Source organism: Geotrypetes seraphini, chromosome 3 (assembly GCF_902459505.1).
Source record: "Geotrypetes seraphini chromosome 3, aGeoSer1.1, whole genome shotgun sequence".
In the NCBI taxonomy this organism is placed as follows: domain Eukaryota; kingdom Metazoa; phylum Chordata; class Amphibia; order Gymnophiona; family Dermophiidae; genus Geotrypetes; species Geotrypetes seraphini.
This window is the reverse complement of record NC_047086.1, coordinates 306,181,040-306,199,476: the sequence shown is the minus strand read 5'-3', so window position 1 is coordinate 306,199,476 and position 18,437 is coordinate 306,181,040. Positions and strand designations below refer to the sequence as shown.

At 43.1% G+C, this 18,437-nt stretch overlaps 1 protein-coding gene across 6 annotated transcripts in view; it reads right to left on the bottom strand.

Moving 5' to 3' along the window:
• Nucleotides 1–18,437, bottom strand: part of APLF (aprataxin and PNKP like factor) — a 227,654-nt gene that overhangs the window by 114,212 nt on the left and 95,005 nt on the right. For all 6 annotated transcript variants that reach the window (XR_004538758.1, XM_033937192.1, XM_033937190.1 and 3 more), the window contains exon 5: nucleotides 5,004–5,121. Coding sequence is in view for 5 of the 6 variants with exons in the window: in XM_033937192.1 (XP_033793083.1) it covers nucleotides 5,004–5,121 (118 nt within the window). In the remaining variant the exon portion in view is untranslated. The remainder of the gene's footprint in view (nucleotides 1–5,003; nucleotides 5,122–18,437) is intronic.

Below are 18,437 nucleotides of genomic sequence, written 5' to 3'. Positions count from 1 at the left end.
TAGCAGAGAGCAGGGCGTGAAGGGAGCAGGGCTTCGGAGAGTTGGAAAGACGTTTTCGACTGGTCCCCAGCAGTCACTTCTTGGGATGATCGGTTTGGAAAATTTGGTTGGTGAATCGCGTCCCTGTCTACTCTGCATGTCTTTCTCCTCATTTGCATGCACGGATTCGAAGCGGATCACAGGAGAGGTTAGTGAATGGGACCCAAGGGAAATCTGGTCTCAAAGGGGTCGCAAACCGATCGGTACATGATCGGTTTGCTTTGTGAATCTAGCCCTTAGTTTCAAAATCAGCAGCAGCCCTATAGAAGAGAACAGGAGAAAGAGAATGGGAGAAGGGGAATGGGGAGTGCGCCCCCCCCCCAACAGGAACTTGATTAATACCAATATAACACAATGCTAACAGACATGCCAAGGAGAGAAAAGGAACAAGGTAGCAACCCTTATTAACAATAAGCCAGAAGAAAATGTGAAACCCAGGGAAAAACCCCTATGGAACTATAGACATTCAATTTCTTCAAACTAGCAATAGCTAGCAGAACAATTAGAGATGTAGCCTTCAGGCAGCAGACATTCCAGGCAGATGCATCGACAACGATGGGCAGGGGGGTTCAACATACCATCCCTATCTACTGGAAAAGATATAAGAACCTAATCTCTTTTTCATGTTAAATAAGGATGGTATACTGAAACAAGGGACATACCTAAGCAGTCTCCGAAACCCTAGGTGGGAGAGATAAGCCTGCCTGCATAACAGAGGCTCCAAATGAGGAGTCCTCCTGTGCCGCCAAGTATACCCTATAAAATTTGGTGAAAGTGTGAAGAGACGACCAAGTCGCCAATCTACAAATCTCATCTAGCAGGACTGTTCTAGATTCAGCCCAACAGTAGGCAACCCCTCTAGTCGAATGTGCTTGAAGAGTGATAGGAGGTTGCTTTCCAAAGACAATGTAGAAGAACAAAATAGCTGACCTAATCCATCTTGAAATGGTAGTCTTGGAAGCTGGCCTCCCCTTCTTTGCAGGATTCATCAAATTGAAAAGATGATCCGAGAGATGAAACTTTGTCCTTTCTTCTAGAAAGCCAGAAGTCTAACCTCCTGGTTGATATGGAATGCCAAAACTACCTTTGGCAAGAAAGAAAGGACAGTCCACAAGGAGACCCCCCACATCCGTGTTAAGAGGCCTGCAATTCTGAGATACATCTAGCAGAAGTAATTGCTACCAAAAAGACCTTTTGATTGCCAGGTCCATGAGTGTGGCCACCTGTAAGGGCTCAAAGGGAGGCCACAAGTAGAGAATGACATGGGGACAAATTATTCCCGGTCCCCAAGGGAACTCATTTTCCCGTCCTATCCCTGCGAGTTCTTTTCCTGTCCCTGTCCCATTCCTGCAAGCTCCATCCTCATCTACACAAGCCTCAAACACTTTAAAACCATAAGTGTTTGAAGCTTGTGCAGTTAAGGCAGAGCTTACAGGAATGGGGCAGGGGCAGGGACAGTGACAAAACTCACAGGGATGGGATGGGGAATTGAGTTCCTGTGGGGATGGGAACAAATTTGTCTCTGTGTCATTCTCTAGCCTCAAGAGCCCTTCCAGAATAGTGTTAAAGTTTCAAGAAGGACAGGGCTGGCAAGCCGAGGGCCTAAGTCTCAGGCATTCTTTAAAAAATCTGATAATATCCAGGTGTGAAGAGAGGGAAAACTTGGCACCCTTGACTCTGAAACAGGAAACTCCAATCACTTGAACCTTCATAGAAGAAACCGCTTTGTCAGCCCTCATCAGACCGAGAGCTCAGGGAGGCTTGGGCTTGCTTAGTCTCAAATTATTCTCTGAAACAAGTCAAATGCAGTGCTGTGCTAGTTAATGTAAAAAAGTAACTAGTTATCGTTACTAGTTACATGGGATAAATAGGTTTCAGTTACTCTTCTCCTAATGTAAATAGTTACTTTACTAGTTACAAAAAAAAATTAACAAGGTAGTTAATAGCTACTTTGTTTATTAATTATAACTATATGAACGGTATGAACATTACAATAAGTACTTTATTTTCAAATGAATTTCTTATTGGCTCTGAGCATTAAAAGCATTTCAAGATGCTCATCAGTTAAACTGTTCCTGCATGGTGTAAGAATCTATCCACCACTGCTGAAGAGTCTCTCCACTGGTACACCTGGTGGAAGGCTCATATTCTTCAGAATAAACACTTCTTTTACAGCTTGATAGTGCTGGAGACTGGATATATCATGTACAGCATCATTCAAGAAGAGGTCTAGTTACGACTGCACAGCGTTGTTCCTTTTATTTGATTCATAGAAGCAGAAGATGCTGGTGTTTCACTGGAAGTTGGTGCTGCATTAGGAGTTGTGTTTGCAGCATCAGCCTGAGCCTGCATTGCTTGCATCAGCAAGTATTTAGCATGAGCTCTGGCAGCATCTGACTGGATCTAGCACAACTTGAATTGTGGATATGAAACACTTGCTACAATTAAAACATCCTTAGCTTAAAGTAGACCAAAGTGCTTAATGATTCCATTCATTAGAGCATCAACAAGTAAGCTGGAAAATTTGAGTGAAGGCCTGATGGAGTTAAGAGGTGCATGCAGGGAAGAATTATGAGAAAAACTATTAAAAAAAATAAATGAGAAGGCACAAAAATACTAAACATTTGACACGTTTACAGAAACTCTATGAAACAGCTTCTCAGCTCTAAGGAAAACTGAGAAATGACGGTCCCATGAGCCGACATCAAGCGGGAAGGGGCCTGCATGCATGCGGCATGGGCAGTCTTAAAGTTTTAAAGTGACAGTACAATTTTTGACTGTCTGTGCTGGGTTCTGTGGATGACATCACCTTCATGTGAGAATATACTGCCTGCTTGTCCTCAGATAAAGGTATGATCTCCCCAAATACCTCCAGTGAAGTGCTGCTCACTCTGTGCAACCTTTCATAACCTGGACATTCCCAGAATCAGGTCTAAATAGTATCATCCATCTTTATGGACATGGTCATTCAGTCCCCCTCTATAATAGGGAATGGTTGGGACATAGATGTCCAATTATCAGCCCCACCCTAGTGCTACCCAAAACACTAATCCTTGCCATTTGGATGTTTTGCTATTTTAGATGGCACTATCCCAGCATTGTAAAATTTGCATTTGGACATTCCTGTATTTGGACATCTAAAACATGAATAGAGCTTCTGAAATAACTACCCTAATGTAAGTTAGTTAATTTAATTTAGTTCAGGTTAATGTATTTATAGATATACTTGTCTACCTTACAGGGTGGATAAAATTTGATGGTTTTTAAAAATAAAATGAAAAAAAATCTGAATTTTTTTTTATTTAAATTGGATTTTTTTTTAAATAAAATGCTTTGTAAGGAAAAATCTATCTAAAGATAGTTTTCTATTTAAGATACATTATAGTCCAAAAGTTATTCATCATGACATAAAGATTCATTTTTAATTATATAGCATGAGGCTGTATATTCATGCAATGTTTAATTTTTTTAATAAATTAATTCTATGAATCCATTCATAATGTCACAAGCAATTTTTCTATCTAGAAGATATTAGCACAGATGTTTGGTTTTGCATTTCTCAAAACTGTGAATTTGTATCTGCAGAGATAACATGCTTCTTTACAGTAAAAATGTTATAAAACATACAGTGTTGAAAAATAGACCTTAGCCCCGTTACTCCTTTGCAAATCAATGTACACAGAATCAACCCCTTACCTCTTAAGTGCTAATATATCTGCACAAGGAGCTAAGTGTGAGTAGGGAGGGAAACCTTTTGAGTAGAATACTCCACACAAGTCTTGGGATCTGTATGTATATAGACTGAGGTTTATCATACTATTCTCTCCTTGGAAAAGAAAACCTGTAATAGCAGCAGGCCATAAAAGAGATCCAGTTTGGGAATATTTTCATGAAGTTCCTCTACCTAAGGGTAAGGCAGGCATATATGCAAAATGCAAACACTGCAATAAAGAAATGCAAGGCCTGGTAGCCCGAATGAAACATCATGAGAAGTGCTCTGATGAAGATGACAAAAGGAACATTTTTGAACAGGTAAGATCTTCAAGTTGGTAAATGTTTTGATTTCGTCATATTTATTAAAGATTGCCTTGAGGAACTATCATATTTGAGGAAAAATATATTTGTTATTATTTCTGCATGTTACCATCATTTTGATACAGCTGTTATAAAGAAATACAAAGTTGAAACAAGCAAATTATTCCTTTTTTGGGCAGTACTGAGTTGCAATGAATACAATGAGAAAACCATAATTTAAATGATGGAAACAAATGTGCTCCCGGAGAAACTAGTGCCCTTTTAACTTAGATTTTTCACTGTTTATTATAGTTTCAAATTATAATTATTAGATGAAACACACAAAAGGATGGTCCAAAAACAGCCGTTGCACAAATTAAGTAATTGAATGGAGTTTGTTCTCGGTTCTACTAGCTTATGCTTTCACACTGTGGACACACTTTCACATATATTTAATTAGATTGTGAAAGATTTACATACATTTTTGGATACAATGTGTTCCTTTGTTTGGGACACATAGATTGCAGTGCTATAGAAGAACTCTAATTTCAGATCAAATAATTTTGCTCTTCTAATTTGGTTTTTTTTTTGGATAGATATTTTTTTAAAAAGCAGTTACATGTTTCACATGACAACAAACTTATACCTGGCATAATATTCAAGCTGAAATTGTATGTGATTATAAAGGGCAAGAAAATAGTAATTGGTCTTGGAGGAAGAATACTCATTATAATTGCAACAGTCCCTGGTTTAATTTCATATTCAACAGACTCAGTTCAAATCTGGTAGACAAGGATAAAAAAGAATCCAGTGTTGAACAGCTATGAATGCAACTGAAAATCCAACCCAAATCAAAAATACTTTCACATTGATTTTAGAGTCTAACACAAACAGCGACAGAACCTATTTGCTTAGCAAAAGAGAATGCATTGCAGCTCGTATCTACTTACCCTCTTTGGTAGCTGAACGTTCTGGAATCTCAAGGTCTCCCTGTAGCATCCATTCCGGAAGCACTCGTTTCCTTTGCACATACTTTGGCTGTTCAATTTTTTCTTTGCATTGTGAGGTCTGAAACGGAAAAACAAATTGGAACACATCAGTAAACTAGGCAGCATGAAACATTACTTGGCTTCGCAGAACATATAATTTAATTTATCTTCAACAATTGATTGTATGTTTGTATAGCTTTGGTGTATGGTAAGGACAAACAGAACTGCACTTTCTTAAGGCTACCAGATCAGTTTCTTATAGCAAATATACACTGTATACTCCCACTGGGAGTACACAAATGTGGAAGTAGCATTTTAACGCCCCTGCAGCTCCACCTGCAGCTGGGCTGGATCAAAAGTAGGCAATAGCTATATTTTGCCCTTCTCCAGCCCTATAGTCACCAGAAATCAATATATTATTTTACTAGATGGACATGGGGGAGCAGGAGGAAACACTATACAACAAAGTTTTTGCTTCTTCAACACTTTCAGGTGTATCTTACAGATTTTTGGCTGCTGATCATGAAAATCATGTTTAAAATGATGTTATCACGTAGTTAACAAAAAAGTACATTTTTACAATTTCTTGTTATACTTAAAACATGAGGGCAGATAAAGACCAAATGGTCTGCCCATCCGCAATAACCATTATCTATTTCTGTCTCCGAGAGATCCCACGTGCCTATCCCAGGCCCATTTGAATTCTGACACGGTCTCTGTCTCCACCATCTCTTCTGGGAGACTGTTCCATGCATCTACCACCCTTTATGTAAAAAAGTATTTCCTTAGATTACTCTGGAGCCAGTCACCTCTTAACTTCATCCTATGTCCACTCATTGCAGAGCTTCCTTTCAAATTAAAGAGACTCGACTCATGCGCATTTACATTACGTAGGTATTTAAACGTCTCTAAATCGTAGTGATAGTAGAAATAAATAATTAGCAAAAATATCACCCAAAAACGGTAGATAAAAAGCCTCAAGAATTATAGCACATAGCTAATCTGTCCCTGTGGCAGTGGCGTACCTAGGGTATGTGGCACCCGGGGCCCATCATTTTTTGACACCCCCCCCCCCCCCCCCCATGTAAAAAAATTTTTTTTATTTTTTTTTTTTTGCAATAACCATGAAATAGAATAAATGGTCAGAATAGAAACAGGCAGTGAAAATTTTCTTTTATTGAACCTCATATATGTAACCATTATTCCAAACATAACATAACATAAATTATGTCTAAATTGTCATGACATTAGAAGTACATATGGAGTAGTTGCAGGTGATGCTTGGGACAGTTCTGATTGTGTTAGTTCGGTTTTATGTGTTTTTTGAATAGAAGGGTTTTTATTTCTTTTTGAAGGTTTTGTAGTCTGTGGTTGATATCAATTGGTTGTAGAGTTGGGGGTCGAGTGTTGCAGCTCGAATGGCTAGGAGGTTGTCGAACAGTTTTTTTCTTTTGACGTTTTTGGTTGGAGGGTGTGTGAATGGTGCACAAGTTCTCCTATGTCTGTTTGAAGTGGATTGAATTATTTAGCTGACGAAATTAGTTACCCCCCATTCCACACACATTAATTCTCTTCCATTTTTGTTCCCATTATAAAAAACACTGATAAGTTCCCAGAAAAAAAATACATTAAAATAAGAAGTGAAAACAAAGGCCCCTACAGATGAGAACATAACATAAGAATAGCCTAACTGGGTCAGACCAATGGTCCATCATGCCCAGTAGCCCATTCTCATGGTAGCTAATCCAGGACACTAATACCTAGTCAAAACCCAAAGAGTAGCAACATTCCATGCTACCGATCCAGGGCAAGCAGACACTTCCCCCATGTCTTAATAACAGATTATGGACTTTTCCTCCAGGAATTTGTCCAAATCTTTCTTAAAACCAGCTACACTATCTGCTTTTACCATAACTTCTGGCCACTTCATTTTTAAGTTTAGATCTTTCCTTTCAAACAGAGACCTTGCTAGATGTCAAATACAGCACAAGGTAACTTCACATGGACTTAGCTGTGCAGGAAATGTGAATCTCCTCATACACCCACCATATAGTGCAAAAATGTGCAAAGGTCTGTTTTTTTCTTTCGATCACTACATAGCCTAATGCCACACAAGCAGCGCTGTTACAAACATATTCTGTAGGTCAATGCTAAGGATAACAAAGTTTCCTTCCTTGGACCAGAAGGAGATAAACCACTGGAAGAGATCCCAAAACAACACCCAAAGACCCACTCAGTGTGTGAATCAGTTGAGTGGAGTGGACTAACTGGGGGGTGGAAATGGGCCCGGAGTTTGCTCAGCAGAATTTCCCAGACCACCTCTTCCTCTCAACACATTGACACGCTGCCACCATCACCACTAGGAACACCTCACTGGGTAGGCCAGCTATGCTATAAACTTTATAAAACACATTATTATATTTTCTTATAAAGCACATATTTTAACTGACCTCTCTGACATCCTCAGCCTTTCCATTCACAAAAATAGAAGGAAGAAAAGTTCCCATTTCCTGCTGTCTCATGTCCCCGGCCTATACAATATTTTTTTTCTGCAGACCCTTCAAAAGTCTGACCAAATCCTCGTTTCACTTGCATTATAAAGTACTAAGGATGCCATCTCTCCCCAATCCCAGGTCCTAAAGTCTAAGACAGTAGCGCAAACTAATGCTGCCAGATACAGGAAAAAAAAATTTTGATTCGATTCAGCCCTATTGAATTGGTTTTTCAATTCGATTTTCCTGCCCAGTTGGGTGATTTTTTTCAAAACTCCTGGTGGGTTTTATAGCTTTTTCACCCCCTTTGGCTTCTCCTAACCACACTGGCGCTGTGGTGTAAATAAAATAAAGAAACAAAAAGGACTTTTCCTCTTTCTGTTAAATCCTAGCTCACGTTTGCAGTCCAACACCAGCTCTGGCAGGATACACATTTCAAATCTGACATGTTATAATCACAAAACAGAAAATAAAATTAATTTTTCTACCTTTTGTTGTCTGGTTATATTTCAAATCTTGTTGGTCCAAGGCTCTGGTTTTCTTCTGATAACTTGCTTGCCAGGGTCTCCTTCTTTCTGCATGCTAACCATCCATCTGCCAACTCTGTCCTCCCTTTCCATTTCCCTTCCCTTCCCAGGAAGTCTGGTATCTTTCCTTTTTTTCATCTCCCTCCACAGATCCACCTTTTCTTAAATACCCTTTCATCCGGCATCTCTCCCTCCTTCCCCACCATCCCAGAGTCCACCATCTCTCCGTTTCTTTTCCTAATTACCCTCCTATCCAGTATCTCTATCCCTCCTCCACACCATCCCTTGTGTCCAATTTCTCTCCCTTTCTGTTCCTTCCCTCCCTAAATCCCATGGTCCATCATCTCTCTCCCTCTCCTCTATTTTCAGACCCATTATTTCTTCCCCCCCCAAAGTTTGGCATATGCATGTCTCTTTGAACACCCCCTTCCCTCCGTGTACTTCTAAATCATGGTCCCCCCCCAAAGGCCTGTCCCCCCTTAAAGGTCTGCCTGTCCCACCTTGAAGGCCTGCACCCCCCTTGAAGGCCTGTCCCTTCCCCTTGTAGGCCTGTCCCCCCCTTGAAGGCCTGCCTGCCTGTCCCCCCCTTGAAGGTCTGCACCCCCCGAAGGCCTGCACCCCCCCGAAGGCCTGTCCCCCACTTGAAGGACTGTCCCACCCCCTTGTAGCTTCTCCCCCCCCCTTGTAGGCCTGTCCCCCCTTGAAGGCCTGCCTAGCCTGCCTTTCCCCCCTTGAAGGCCTGTCCCCCCTTGAAGGCCTGCACCCCCTTGAAGGCCTGCACCACCCCCCTCGAAGGCCTGCACTCCCTTGAAGGTCTGCACCCCCCCCGAAGGCCTGTCCCCCACTTGAAGGCTTGTACCACCCCCTTGTAGCTTCTCCCCCCCTTGTAGGCCTGTCCCCCCCTTGAAGGCCTGCCTACCTGCCTTTCCCCCCCTTGAAGGCCTGCACCCCCTTGAAGGACTGCACCCCCCCCCGAAGGCCTGCACTCCCTTGAAGGTCTGCACCCCCCCGAAGGCCTGTCCCCCCCTTGAAGGCCTGTCCCACCCCCTTGTAGGCCTGTCCCCCTCCTTGTAGGCCTGTCCCCCCTTTAAGGCCTGCCTGCCTGCCTTTCCCCCCCCGAAGGCCTGCACTTCCTTGAAGGTCTGCACCCCCCCCGAAGGCCTGTCCCCCCCTTGAAGGCCTGTCCCATCCCCCTTGTAGGCCTGTCCCCCCCTTGTAGGCCTGTCCCCCCTTTAAGGCCTGCCTGCCTGCCTTTCCCCCCCTTGAAGGCCTGTCTCCCCCTTGAAGGCCTGCACCCCCCTTGAAGGCCTGCACCCCCCCTTGAAGGCCTGTCCCCCCCCCTTGTAGGCCTGTCCCCCCCCCTTGTAGGCCTGTCCCCCCCCTTGTAGGCCTGTCCCCCCCTTGAAGGCCTGCCTGCCTTTCCCCCCTTGAAGGCCTGTTCCCCCCCCTTGAAGGTCTGCACCCCCCCAAAGGCCTACACCCCCCCGAAGGCCTGCACCCCCCTGAAGGCCTGCCTGCCCCCCTTGAAGGTCTGCACCCCCCCCCCCCCGACGGCCTGTCCCCCCTTGAAGGCCTGCCTGCCTGCCTGTCACCCCCTCTCCCCTTGAAAGCCTGCTTGCCTGCCCGCCCGCCCCACCCTGAAGGCCTGATGTCCCCGACCCACCCCGAAGGACCGCTCGCCCCCCTGGCCTCCCCGCACCACCTATGAAGCAGCCGCAGCAGGATCGCGAAGTCAGCGTCAGCGATCCCTGCGCTGCTTCCTGCGCCACGGTCCCGCCCCTCCTCTGACGTCAGAGGAGGGGCGGGATCGCGGCGCAGGAAGCAGCGCAGGGATGCTGACGCTGACTTCGCGATCCTGCTGCGGGCTGCTTCACAGGTGGTGCAGGAAGGTCAGTGGGGCGAGCGGTCCTTCGGGGGTGGCGGGGGACTGAACGGCAAGGCCGGGAACACCCCCTTAAGGGCTGGTACCCGGGGCGGCCCGCCCCCCCCCGCCCCCCCTAGGTACGCCCCTGCTATCATCGGAGATTTTGTTGTGTGATGGAATGTGAGGTAGACGACAACTTGTGCCAGTTTGAAGCTGAGATGCAGTGGCAGAGGGACTTCAAAGTGGATCAGGAGATTGTAAAGATTGTTCAGGAACGAATGAGAGCTTGTCAACAAAGAGAAGGAAACAGCTACGTCCAGAACTGTGCTAATGAACTGGAGCAGTTTAAATAGATTTGTAAGGCCTACCAATCCAGATATGGGGATCTTAGTGTGTATGGCGATGCCAGGAAATGTCTCATGAAGCAGAAACACAGGATGATTGATGAAAGAAAAAAGGCTGAAACCCAAGACTTCAACTGATACGTGTTGCTACAAAAGTCTGGGCTAACATATTGCTCCCATATGCACCATGCAGTAGTGGTTAATTTGTGTGAATCAAACTATATAATAAAATGTAAAAGTTCTGATTTGGAAGTTTTTTTTATTTATTTTTATTTTTTTTAATTTTTTACTTTACTAATGGCTGTCAGAAGAGCAAAGTGATTTTCATGTGCACAGTCATTCCTATCCCCCCCCCCCCCCACACACACACACACACACTGCAAAGAAAGTTCCATCTATCAAATAGAGAATTGTATGAGGACAGAAATTTCACCCAATCCCACCTGAACCTTACTTAGATAATTTAATTTGGCAACTGAATCATATTGTTCTTTTAGAAAACTAGTAAAGACCTACTTGTTTAAGAAATTCTTATCTAAGAACTATGTAACTATATCTGTGACTGTTGTCTCTTGTATTTTATCACTGACTAACCAGTTCTTCTTATCTGTAAACCGCCTAGAACTCCTTGAATACATAGTAACATAGTAGATGACGGCAGATAAAGACCCAAATGGTCCATCCAGTCTGCCCAACCTGATTCAATTTAAATTTTTTAATTTTTTCTTCTTAGCTTTACCCAGTACTGTGCTTGGGTTCCAACTGCCAAAATCTCTGTTAAGACTTACTCCAGCCCATCTACACGCTCCCAGCCATTGAAGCCCTCCCCAGCCCATCCTCCACCAAACGGCCATATACAGACACAGACCGTGCAAGTCTTTCAGTACTGGCCTTAGTTCAATATTTAATCTTATTTTCTGATTCTAGATCCTTTGTGTTCATCCTACGCTTCTTTGAACTCAGTCACAGTTTTACTTTCCACCACCTCTCTCGGGAGCGCATTCCAGGCATCCACCACCCTCTCCGTAAAGTAGAACTTCCTAACATTGCCTTTGAATCTACCACCCCTCAACCTCAAATTATGTCTTCTGGTTTTACCATTTTCCTTTTCTCTGAAAAAGATTTTGTTCTACGTTAATACCCTTCAAGTATTTGAACGTCTGAATCATATCTCCCCTGTCTCTCCTTTCCTCTAGGGTATACATATTCAGGGCTTCCAGTCTCTCCTCATATGTCTTCTGGCGCAAGCCTCCTATCATTTTCGTCACCCTCCTCTGGACCGCCTCAAGTCTTCTTACGTCCTTTGCCAGATACGGTCTCCAAAACTGAACACAATACTCCAAGTGGGGCCTTACAAATGACCTGAACAGGGGCATCAACACCTTCTTCCTTCTACTGACTAATGTTGGCGGTATGGAAAATAATGTTATTATAATTATTATTATAGAATGCACATGCATCTTAATTGTTTAACAAGACCAATTGCACCAGTAATTGGCAATTAACACCTAGTAATTGATGCTAATCAGCACTAATTAGAAGATATAAGCACAACTTGGTAGATGCAAAGTAGCTGTGTGTACAGATTTGAGTGTGCAACTTATGCTGCCATGTACCGAATTTGGGGGATGTTCAAGTGAAGCAGTCTGCATTACAATTACCCTTTGCCTGTGGTAGGAGCTTCATGAGACTTCACACTGGTCTGGAAAGTGTTTTTCTTTGTGAGTATAGCCTAGCAGTATGGCAACATTACATTACATTAGTGATTTCTATTCTGCCATTACCTTGCGGTTCAAGGCGGATTACATAAGAGTTGTCAGGAGGTTACAAGAATTGTAACATTACATAGGAATTATCATAGGGATTACATAAAAATTACATAAGGATTGTCGAGAACTTAAGGTGATACCTGTTGGGTAATTAGAAACATATTAGATTAGATATGGGTAGAGAGTGGGTAGGTGAAGTTTGGGAAGGAACTGGTCATGTTAAATAGGTTTTATGTATTTTTTGAAGAGTAGGGTTTTAGTTTCTTTTTTGAAGGTTTTGTAATCTATGGTCAAAGACGGCAAATTGGTGATTTCTGTCTAGTTTGGCTGCTTTGGTGGCCATTAGGTTGTCATATAGTTTTCTGGACTGTAGGCAGCCTTTAAACCATGAGAGTACCTTGCCTGAGATACCTATGGAGTCTAGTGTTTGTAGGAGGATGTCATGGTCTACCAGGTCGAAGGCTGCAGAAAGGTCTAGTTGTATGAGCAGTATTTTTTTTGCCTGTACAGAGGTGTTGTCTAGCAGTGTCCCTTAGTGTTCCAAGTAGGGTCTCAGTGCTGTAGTTGTTTCTGAAGCCAGACTGTGTGGGGTGGAGTAAGTTGTGGTTTTCTAGGTATGAGGTTATACGTATGCAACATCAGATGAGTGTTAGAGCATCATTGCATAGGATGATTTGGACACATTTCAAAAGTAAAAACTAATTCCTTAGGTACAATGCATTTTTCACTAGTAAATTACAATCCTTTGCTTCCAAACTCTTACAGTTTACAATATATTAAAATTTGATATGCCACCTTACCCCAAAGGAAACAGATGGTTTACAATTCATTAAAAAAAGACAATGGGGCCCATAATCAAAAAACATAAATGTCAAAAAAAAGCATCCTAAATCAATACTTGGACGTCCTAATTGCCAGGAAGTCAAAGTGCTGATAATTTTTTTTTTTTTTTTTTTTTTATTCAATTTTTTCTATACCGTTCTCCCAGGGGAGTTCAGAACGGTTTTACATGAATTTATTCAGGTACTCAAGCATTTTTCCCTGTCTATCCCGGCGGGCTCACAATCTACCTAATGTACCTGGGGCAATTGTCTTTTTTTTTGTATGTCTAGCAAGGTGTTCCAGCCTCTGTATCTTCAGAGCACTAGAAGGGTGTGGTGGAAGCATGTTATGGGCGTGCTTTGGGCAGTGTCAAGGGCAGGTTAGACATGAACATCTTGCAGTGATAACATTTTGCAAGACATCCTGGACAGAATTTATACTTATACAGAACTTATACCCTGCTTCAGAAGGGTCTAGGTGCTACAAAGGTGCCCAAACTGACCAGAGGACCACTGCATGCATCAAAGTAAGACACCCCCACACTCCCCCAGTGCTCACTGACCCCCTTCCACCACACAGCAGCATCTGGTATGGGCCATCCTAGTAGAACTGCACACAGGTGTCTTAAGTAGCCTAGTGGGTGGGCTAGTGAGCCATAGAGAGAAGGACCCAGGCCCATAAACCAATCTAACTACTACATTTATGGTGGAAAATGTGTGCCCACCAAAAACTCCCAAATCCCTACTCTATTGCCACCTGCAGCCATAAGGGCTATTGGGGTTATAGACAGGTGGGAATCGTGGGTTTTGGGGGGCTCACCATAACCTAAGGTGCCCCACTGCTCTGTTGCCTTGCCTGGGTGGCCAGTCCATTACGGGACTGGCCACTCCCACATCCAAATGATCTTGTTCTGGCCGTTTGAGACTTGGACGACATTTTGTTCGGAAATGTGGTATAAAGATAGACGTCCTGATGGTCTGGTGACACAATGTAATGTAATGTAATGTAATGTAATGTAATGTAAATGTAATGTCCAGATAGAAGATTCTCCCCCCCCCCCAAAAAAAATAAAAAATAAAAAAATTTCTAGACGTATGGTGGTTTGCCTTTCGAAAACGGGCATTTTCTTACTGCTGACTTTGGACGTCCAGCACCATGTCCAAATTGGACTTGGATGTATTTTTCAAAATGCCCTTCCACATCTTTAGTTAAAATAGTAAAGAATGCCATTACGAGGTAGAAAAAAACAGCAAGTAAAGCAGACATCCATCTCTGTGTTCATTCTTGTGCACTAATAAATCTTCCACTCCTCACTGTGCTCTATATTAAAGCAATGTCAAAATAATAGGTCTTTAATAACCTTTTAAATTTCTTCACGGATGTCTCTGCCCTGATAGCCTTAGGCAAATGATTCCTTAATAAAGGGGCTATCCAAGCAAAAGTAACAGCCTGAGTTAATGCCTGACACACACTCAACCATTTGATGGTCCAGCGAAGATCTCAGACTTCTTAAAGGAACATATGGAACTATTAGGCTATATAAATAGCTTGGGACCTTACTATAAAATGCTTTTTGTGCTAACACCACAATTTTAAAATAACTCTCTAAAAACTGGCAAACAATGAAAAAACTATGCATACCTTATTGAAAAGGGAAGCAAAATAACCTAGGAAATTATACTGTATTGTATATTTCATAAAAACATGACGGCAGATAAAAGCAAAATGGCCCATCTATAGCATCTACTATCACTTCCTCTCCCTAAGCGACCCACATGCCTGTCTCATGCCTTATTGAATTCAGATACAGTGCTTGTCTTCACCACCTCCACTAGGAGGTTATTTCATGCATTTTCCAACTGCTCCGTAAAAAAGTATTTCCTTAAATTACTCCTGAACCTGTGGTCTTACTTACATTGGTCAAACTTCAAGAAATTTTAAGACAAGAGTGTTTGAGCATCACTCGAACATTTCAAATAAAAAGGAAGTGGATGTTCTGATCAAATATTGTGTTCAAATGAAGCATCTATTTTCCTAATTTAAATGTGTAGTATTGGATCACATTCCAACCACTGACAGAAGGGAGAACATTAGATGCAAGTTAGATCAATGTGAACAATGGTGGATTTATTTTCAAAATACTATTTGGCCAAGGGGTTTGAATCAGAAGATTGAATGGTGTGCTTTTTTCTGAACTCTGTCTTTTTTCTAAAGTATGACTTTTTTGAACTTTGACTTTTTGGAATTCTGACTTATTTTGATTTTTCTTCCTTTTTTGTTTATTGTCCTTTTATATAAAGTTTGTTACTTTTGGACCATTTTCACCCAGAAGAAGTTTCCCAGAAGTAGTTCCGCTACCCTCTATTTCTGCACTGCGCTGTGTTGTGCCATTGTGCACGCTAAAACTGGAGCTTAGATGCTTAGTTGTACTCAGATGTGAAGGATCCCTAGCTAGCTGACATAGCTGGGTCACGGTGTATATGAAGAAACTCCATCTTAGATCAGTGGGTAGTAAAACTAAAAACAGCAACCTGAGACTCCATATTATTGCTCTGAGATATCACAGTACTGTATGCAGGCCTGTTCTTTGTATCTGTCTTGTACCAGGCACGGCCAGGAGGCAAAAGGATGTTGCTGTTAGCTAGCCTTGATGTATAGATTATAGGATGGATTTATGGTTTTGTTTTTCTCTCTGCTCTTACCTTTTGGTCAGAGCTGGTTTGGACTGGTTTGGACTGGTTAGGACCCTATATAACCTTTGTGTCCGAAATTCTCGGGGTCTTCTGTTTATGCAGCCAGTTCTGCCCAGAAGTCCAGCATATATGCTTGTTTAATAAAAGCCTTTTTACATCTCTTCAGTCTCTGGCTCAAGTCTCTGCACTACTGACGGAGGTACCTTATCCAAAAGGCACCTTCATTTGGCGCAGCCGAACAGGGACTTGATCTACAGACTTGAGCCTGTTTGGCACGATCGTCTCCCTCGGAGGATTTCAAACCTTGCCTCCTACGAGACCCGTAATAGCCGGCATTAGCCTGATGGTTGATCAGGAACGGTTTCTCGTCGAAGACAACGGATTGCACCTCGAGAAGGAACGAATCGGTGGAGATTTCTGGCTCCTGGTTTTGTTGTGCCAGTACCGCACCTGTCTTGGTAAGTGAGAAGTTGATTCCTTCTCTATCCTGTCTCTACCTCTTCTGTCTAGTAACTTCTTAATCCGTTGTGAAGCACAGAGAGGTATATAGGATTCTGGTTTCTGGAAATTGGAACTTTTGTTGGGTGAATATATAGATTGTAAAATTTGGGTCAGAGCACCATCGACCTCCCTTCAGATCATGCTTAAACATAGCGTACATAGTCCTGCTTTTCATCATGAGATGTAACATCTCAACCCTGCCAGTTATGGCAGGCTTGCAGAAGATGATATAATACAATGCAATTTTAATTGGGTAATTATGGAGAATCAATGTTAACTGAGTTTGATTACTAATAAAACAAAACACTTAGTTAGCTAGACACAGTCATGCTTGGACTGGATTAACTCTCCTAATCTTATGGTTTAGCACCATTTAGATAAATTCAAAGCAACAAAACAAAACCATAAATCCATCCTATAATCTATACATCAAGGCTAGCTAACAGCAACATCCTTTTGCCTCCTGGCCGTGCCTGGTACAAGACAGATACAAAGAACAGGCCTGCATACAGTACTGTGATATCTCAGAGCAATAATATGGAGTCTCAGGTTGCTGTTTTTAGTTTTACTACCCACTGATCTAAGATGGAGTTTCTTCATATACACCGTGACCCAGCTATGTCAGCTAGCTAGGGATCCTTCATTCCCAACTTTTCTTCTGTAGGCTAGCTGACTAGCTGGGTTACGGGAGGTCAGGGCCATCTGTATCAGAGGTGGGGACTGGGTGATAGGAGGAAAGGGCCAGGACTAGGGCGGTGGTACTTTTGTCAATCGTAGTCCTAATAGTACGGTTAAGGGTTTTCAATAAACATGGTAACAGACAAGGAAGAACACAAAATATGACAGAGAATACCAGGAAAATTATGGTGAGGGCTTTAAAGAGTCCCGGTTTGGAGGCCCAATCAGTCAGTGAGTTGAGTCCAAACATATCAGCAGAAAAACCCTTCCAAGTCTGGACAGGAACGTGAGCTAATCTGGTAATCTTGTCTATGACCTCTTCAACCACAAATCCTTCATCATCCAGTTGTAGACAGCAGTTGGAGAGATTGAATTTTCCACACACCCCTCCTTCAGCGGCCAATAGATAGTCTAAGGCCAGTCGGTTCTGATAGATGGCGGTACGCATCATAGTGTTCGCTTTGGCCAGGGCTCCCAGGGCCCTAGCTGTTTCATTGGTGATAACTTCTAAGACCGTCTGCAGTCGTATGAGGCGGTTAAGCATGTAGATCGGGGTCCGGTACCCAAACATACCATCATCAGCCCAAGTAGCAGGACCGTAGACAGCAATGATGCGCTCCGGGGGCCAAGTGTCTCCCCATTTACCAATTTCCAGGCTTCTTTCAGAACGGGCCCGTTGATCGAATACTGGGACAGCCAGATGTTCTCCTTCGGATAACGGGAGGAGGAAGAAGGCTGGTTTGATAGTGCCCAGAAAACAAGTGCCAGTCCAATTTGAGGGTAGAGTGGGGTACGCCGTTTTTCCACAGATCCAGTAGTATCCTTCCGGTGCAGCCCAAGGGGCAGAAGCAGGCAGGTTGAGGTAGACATTTAATGTGGTAGCATTGCTAGTAGTATTCCATCGTCTGGGTAGATTTAACTTAGGATCCCCGGTCCAATAAGTCCAACCGGGCTGAGAGGTGCTGTATGCAGTGTTTTGCCAGAATGGAGTTTTTCAGAGGCCAGCTGGGTGCCCCCACAGACATAACAGTTTGTCAGATTTAAGGTGGCTCCTATGGCTTCAGCGAACTGTATGAAAAGGTTGCGGGTGGTGACAGAGGGCACAAAGTCTTGTTGGTCAAGTTTCATATGTTCATAAAAGTCTGGGAACACAATGCTGTGTTGTTCAGGGATTCGGTGTCTCTCAACGAGTTTGATGTGCAAGACAGTACCAGGGTCCGTGCCTTTACCGGAGGCTATCATCGAGGTTCCATGTAAACGGCTGTAGAATAGTGAAGTTAAGTGGGTTACAGTTCTGGAGGCCACAGTCAGAGGTAGTCACCCCTTTGGATAATATGGCTCGGGTAGTGGGTAGTCGGGTCATACCCCAAGTAGCCCAGGATACACATTTCCAGTAGTTACAGTAGTAGTGTTCGGAAGACCCTTCACAGTGGGACGGCTTCTGTCCCACCAGGCACATGTATTTATCGTTGTGCATATATTCCCTCCTCCATGCTAGGGCACCACAACGTCCAAGGAAGGTGGGGTTCTGGTCCATGGCATAGCAAGCATCGAAGAGGACTGAGGCCGGGACATAGGGATTAGTGACCAGGGTTTGTTGAATCAGTGGGCCCTGATCCCAGACTGACCTGACCTCTATCCAAGTATCCCTATTAGTTGCTTTGGGGTCGAAACAGATCTGTGAATCTCCATTATTACATATAGA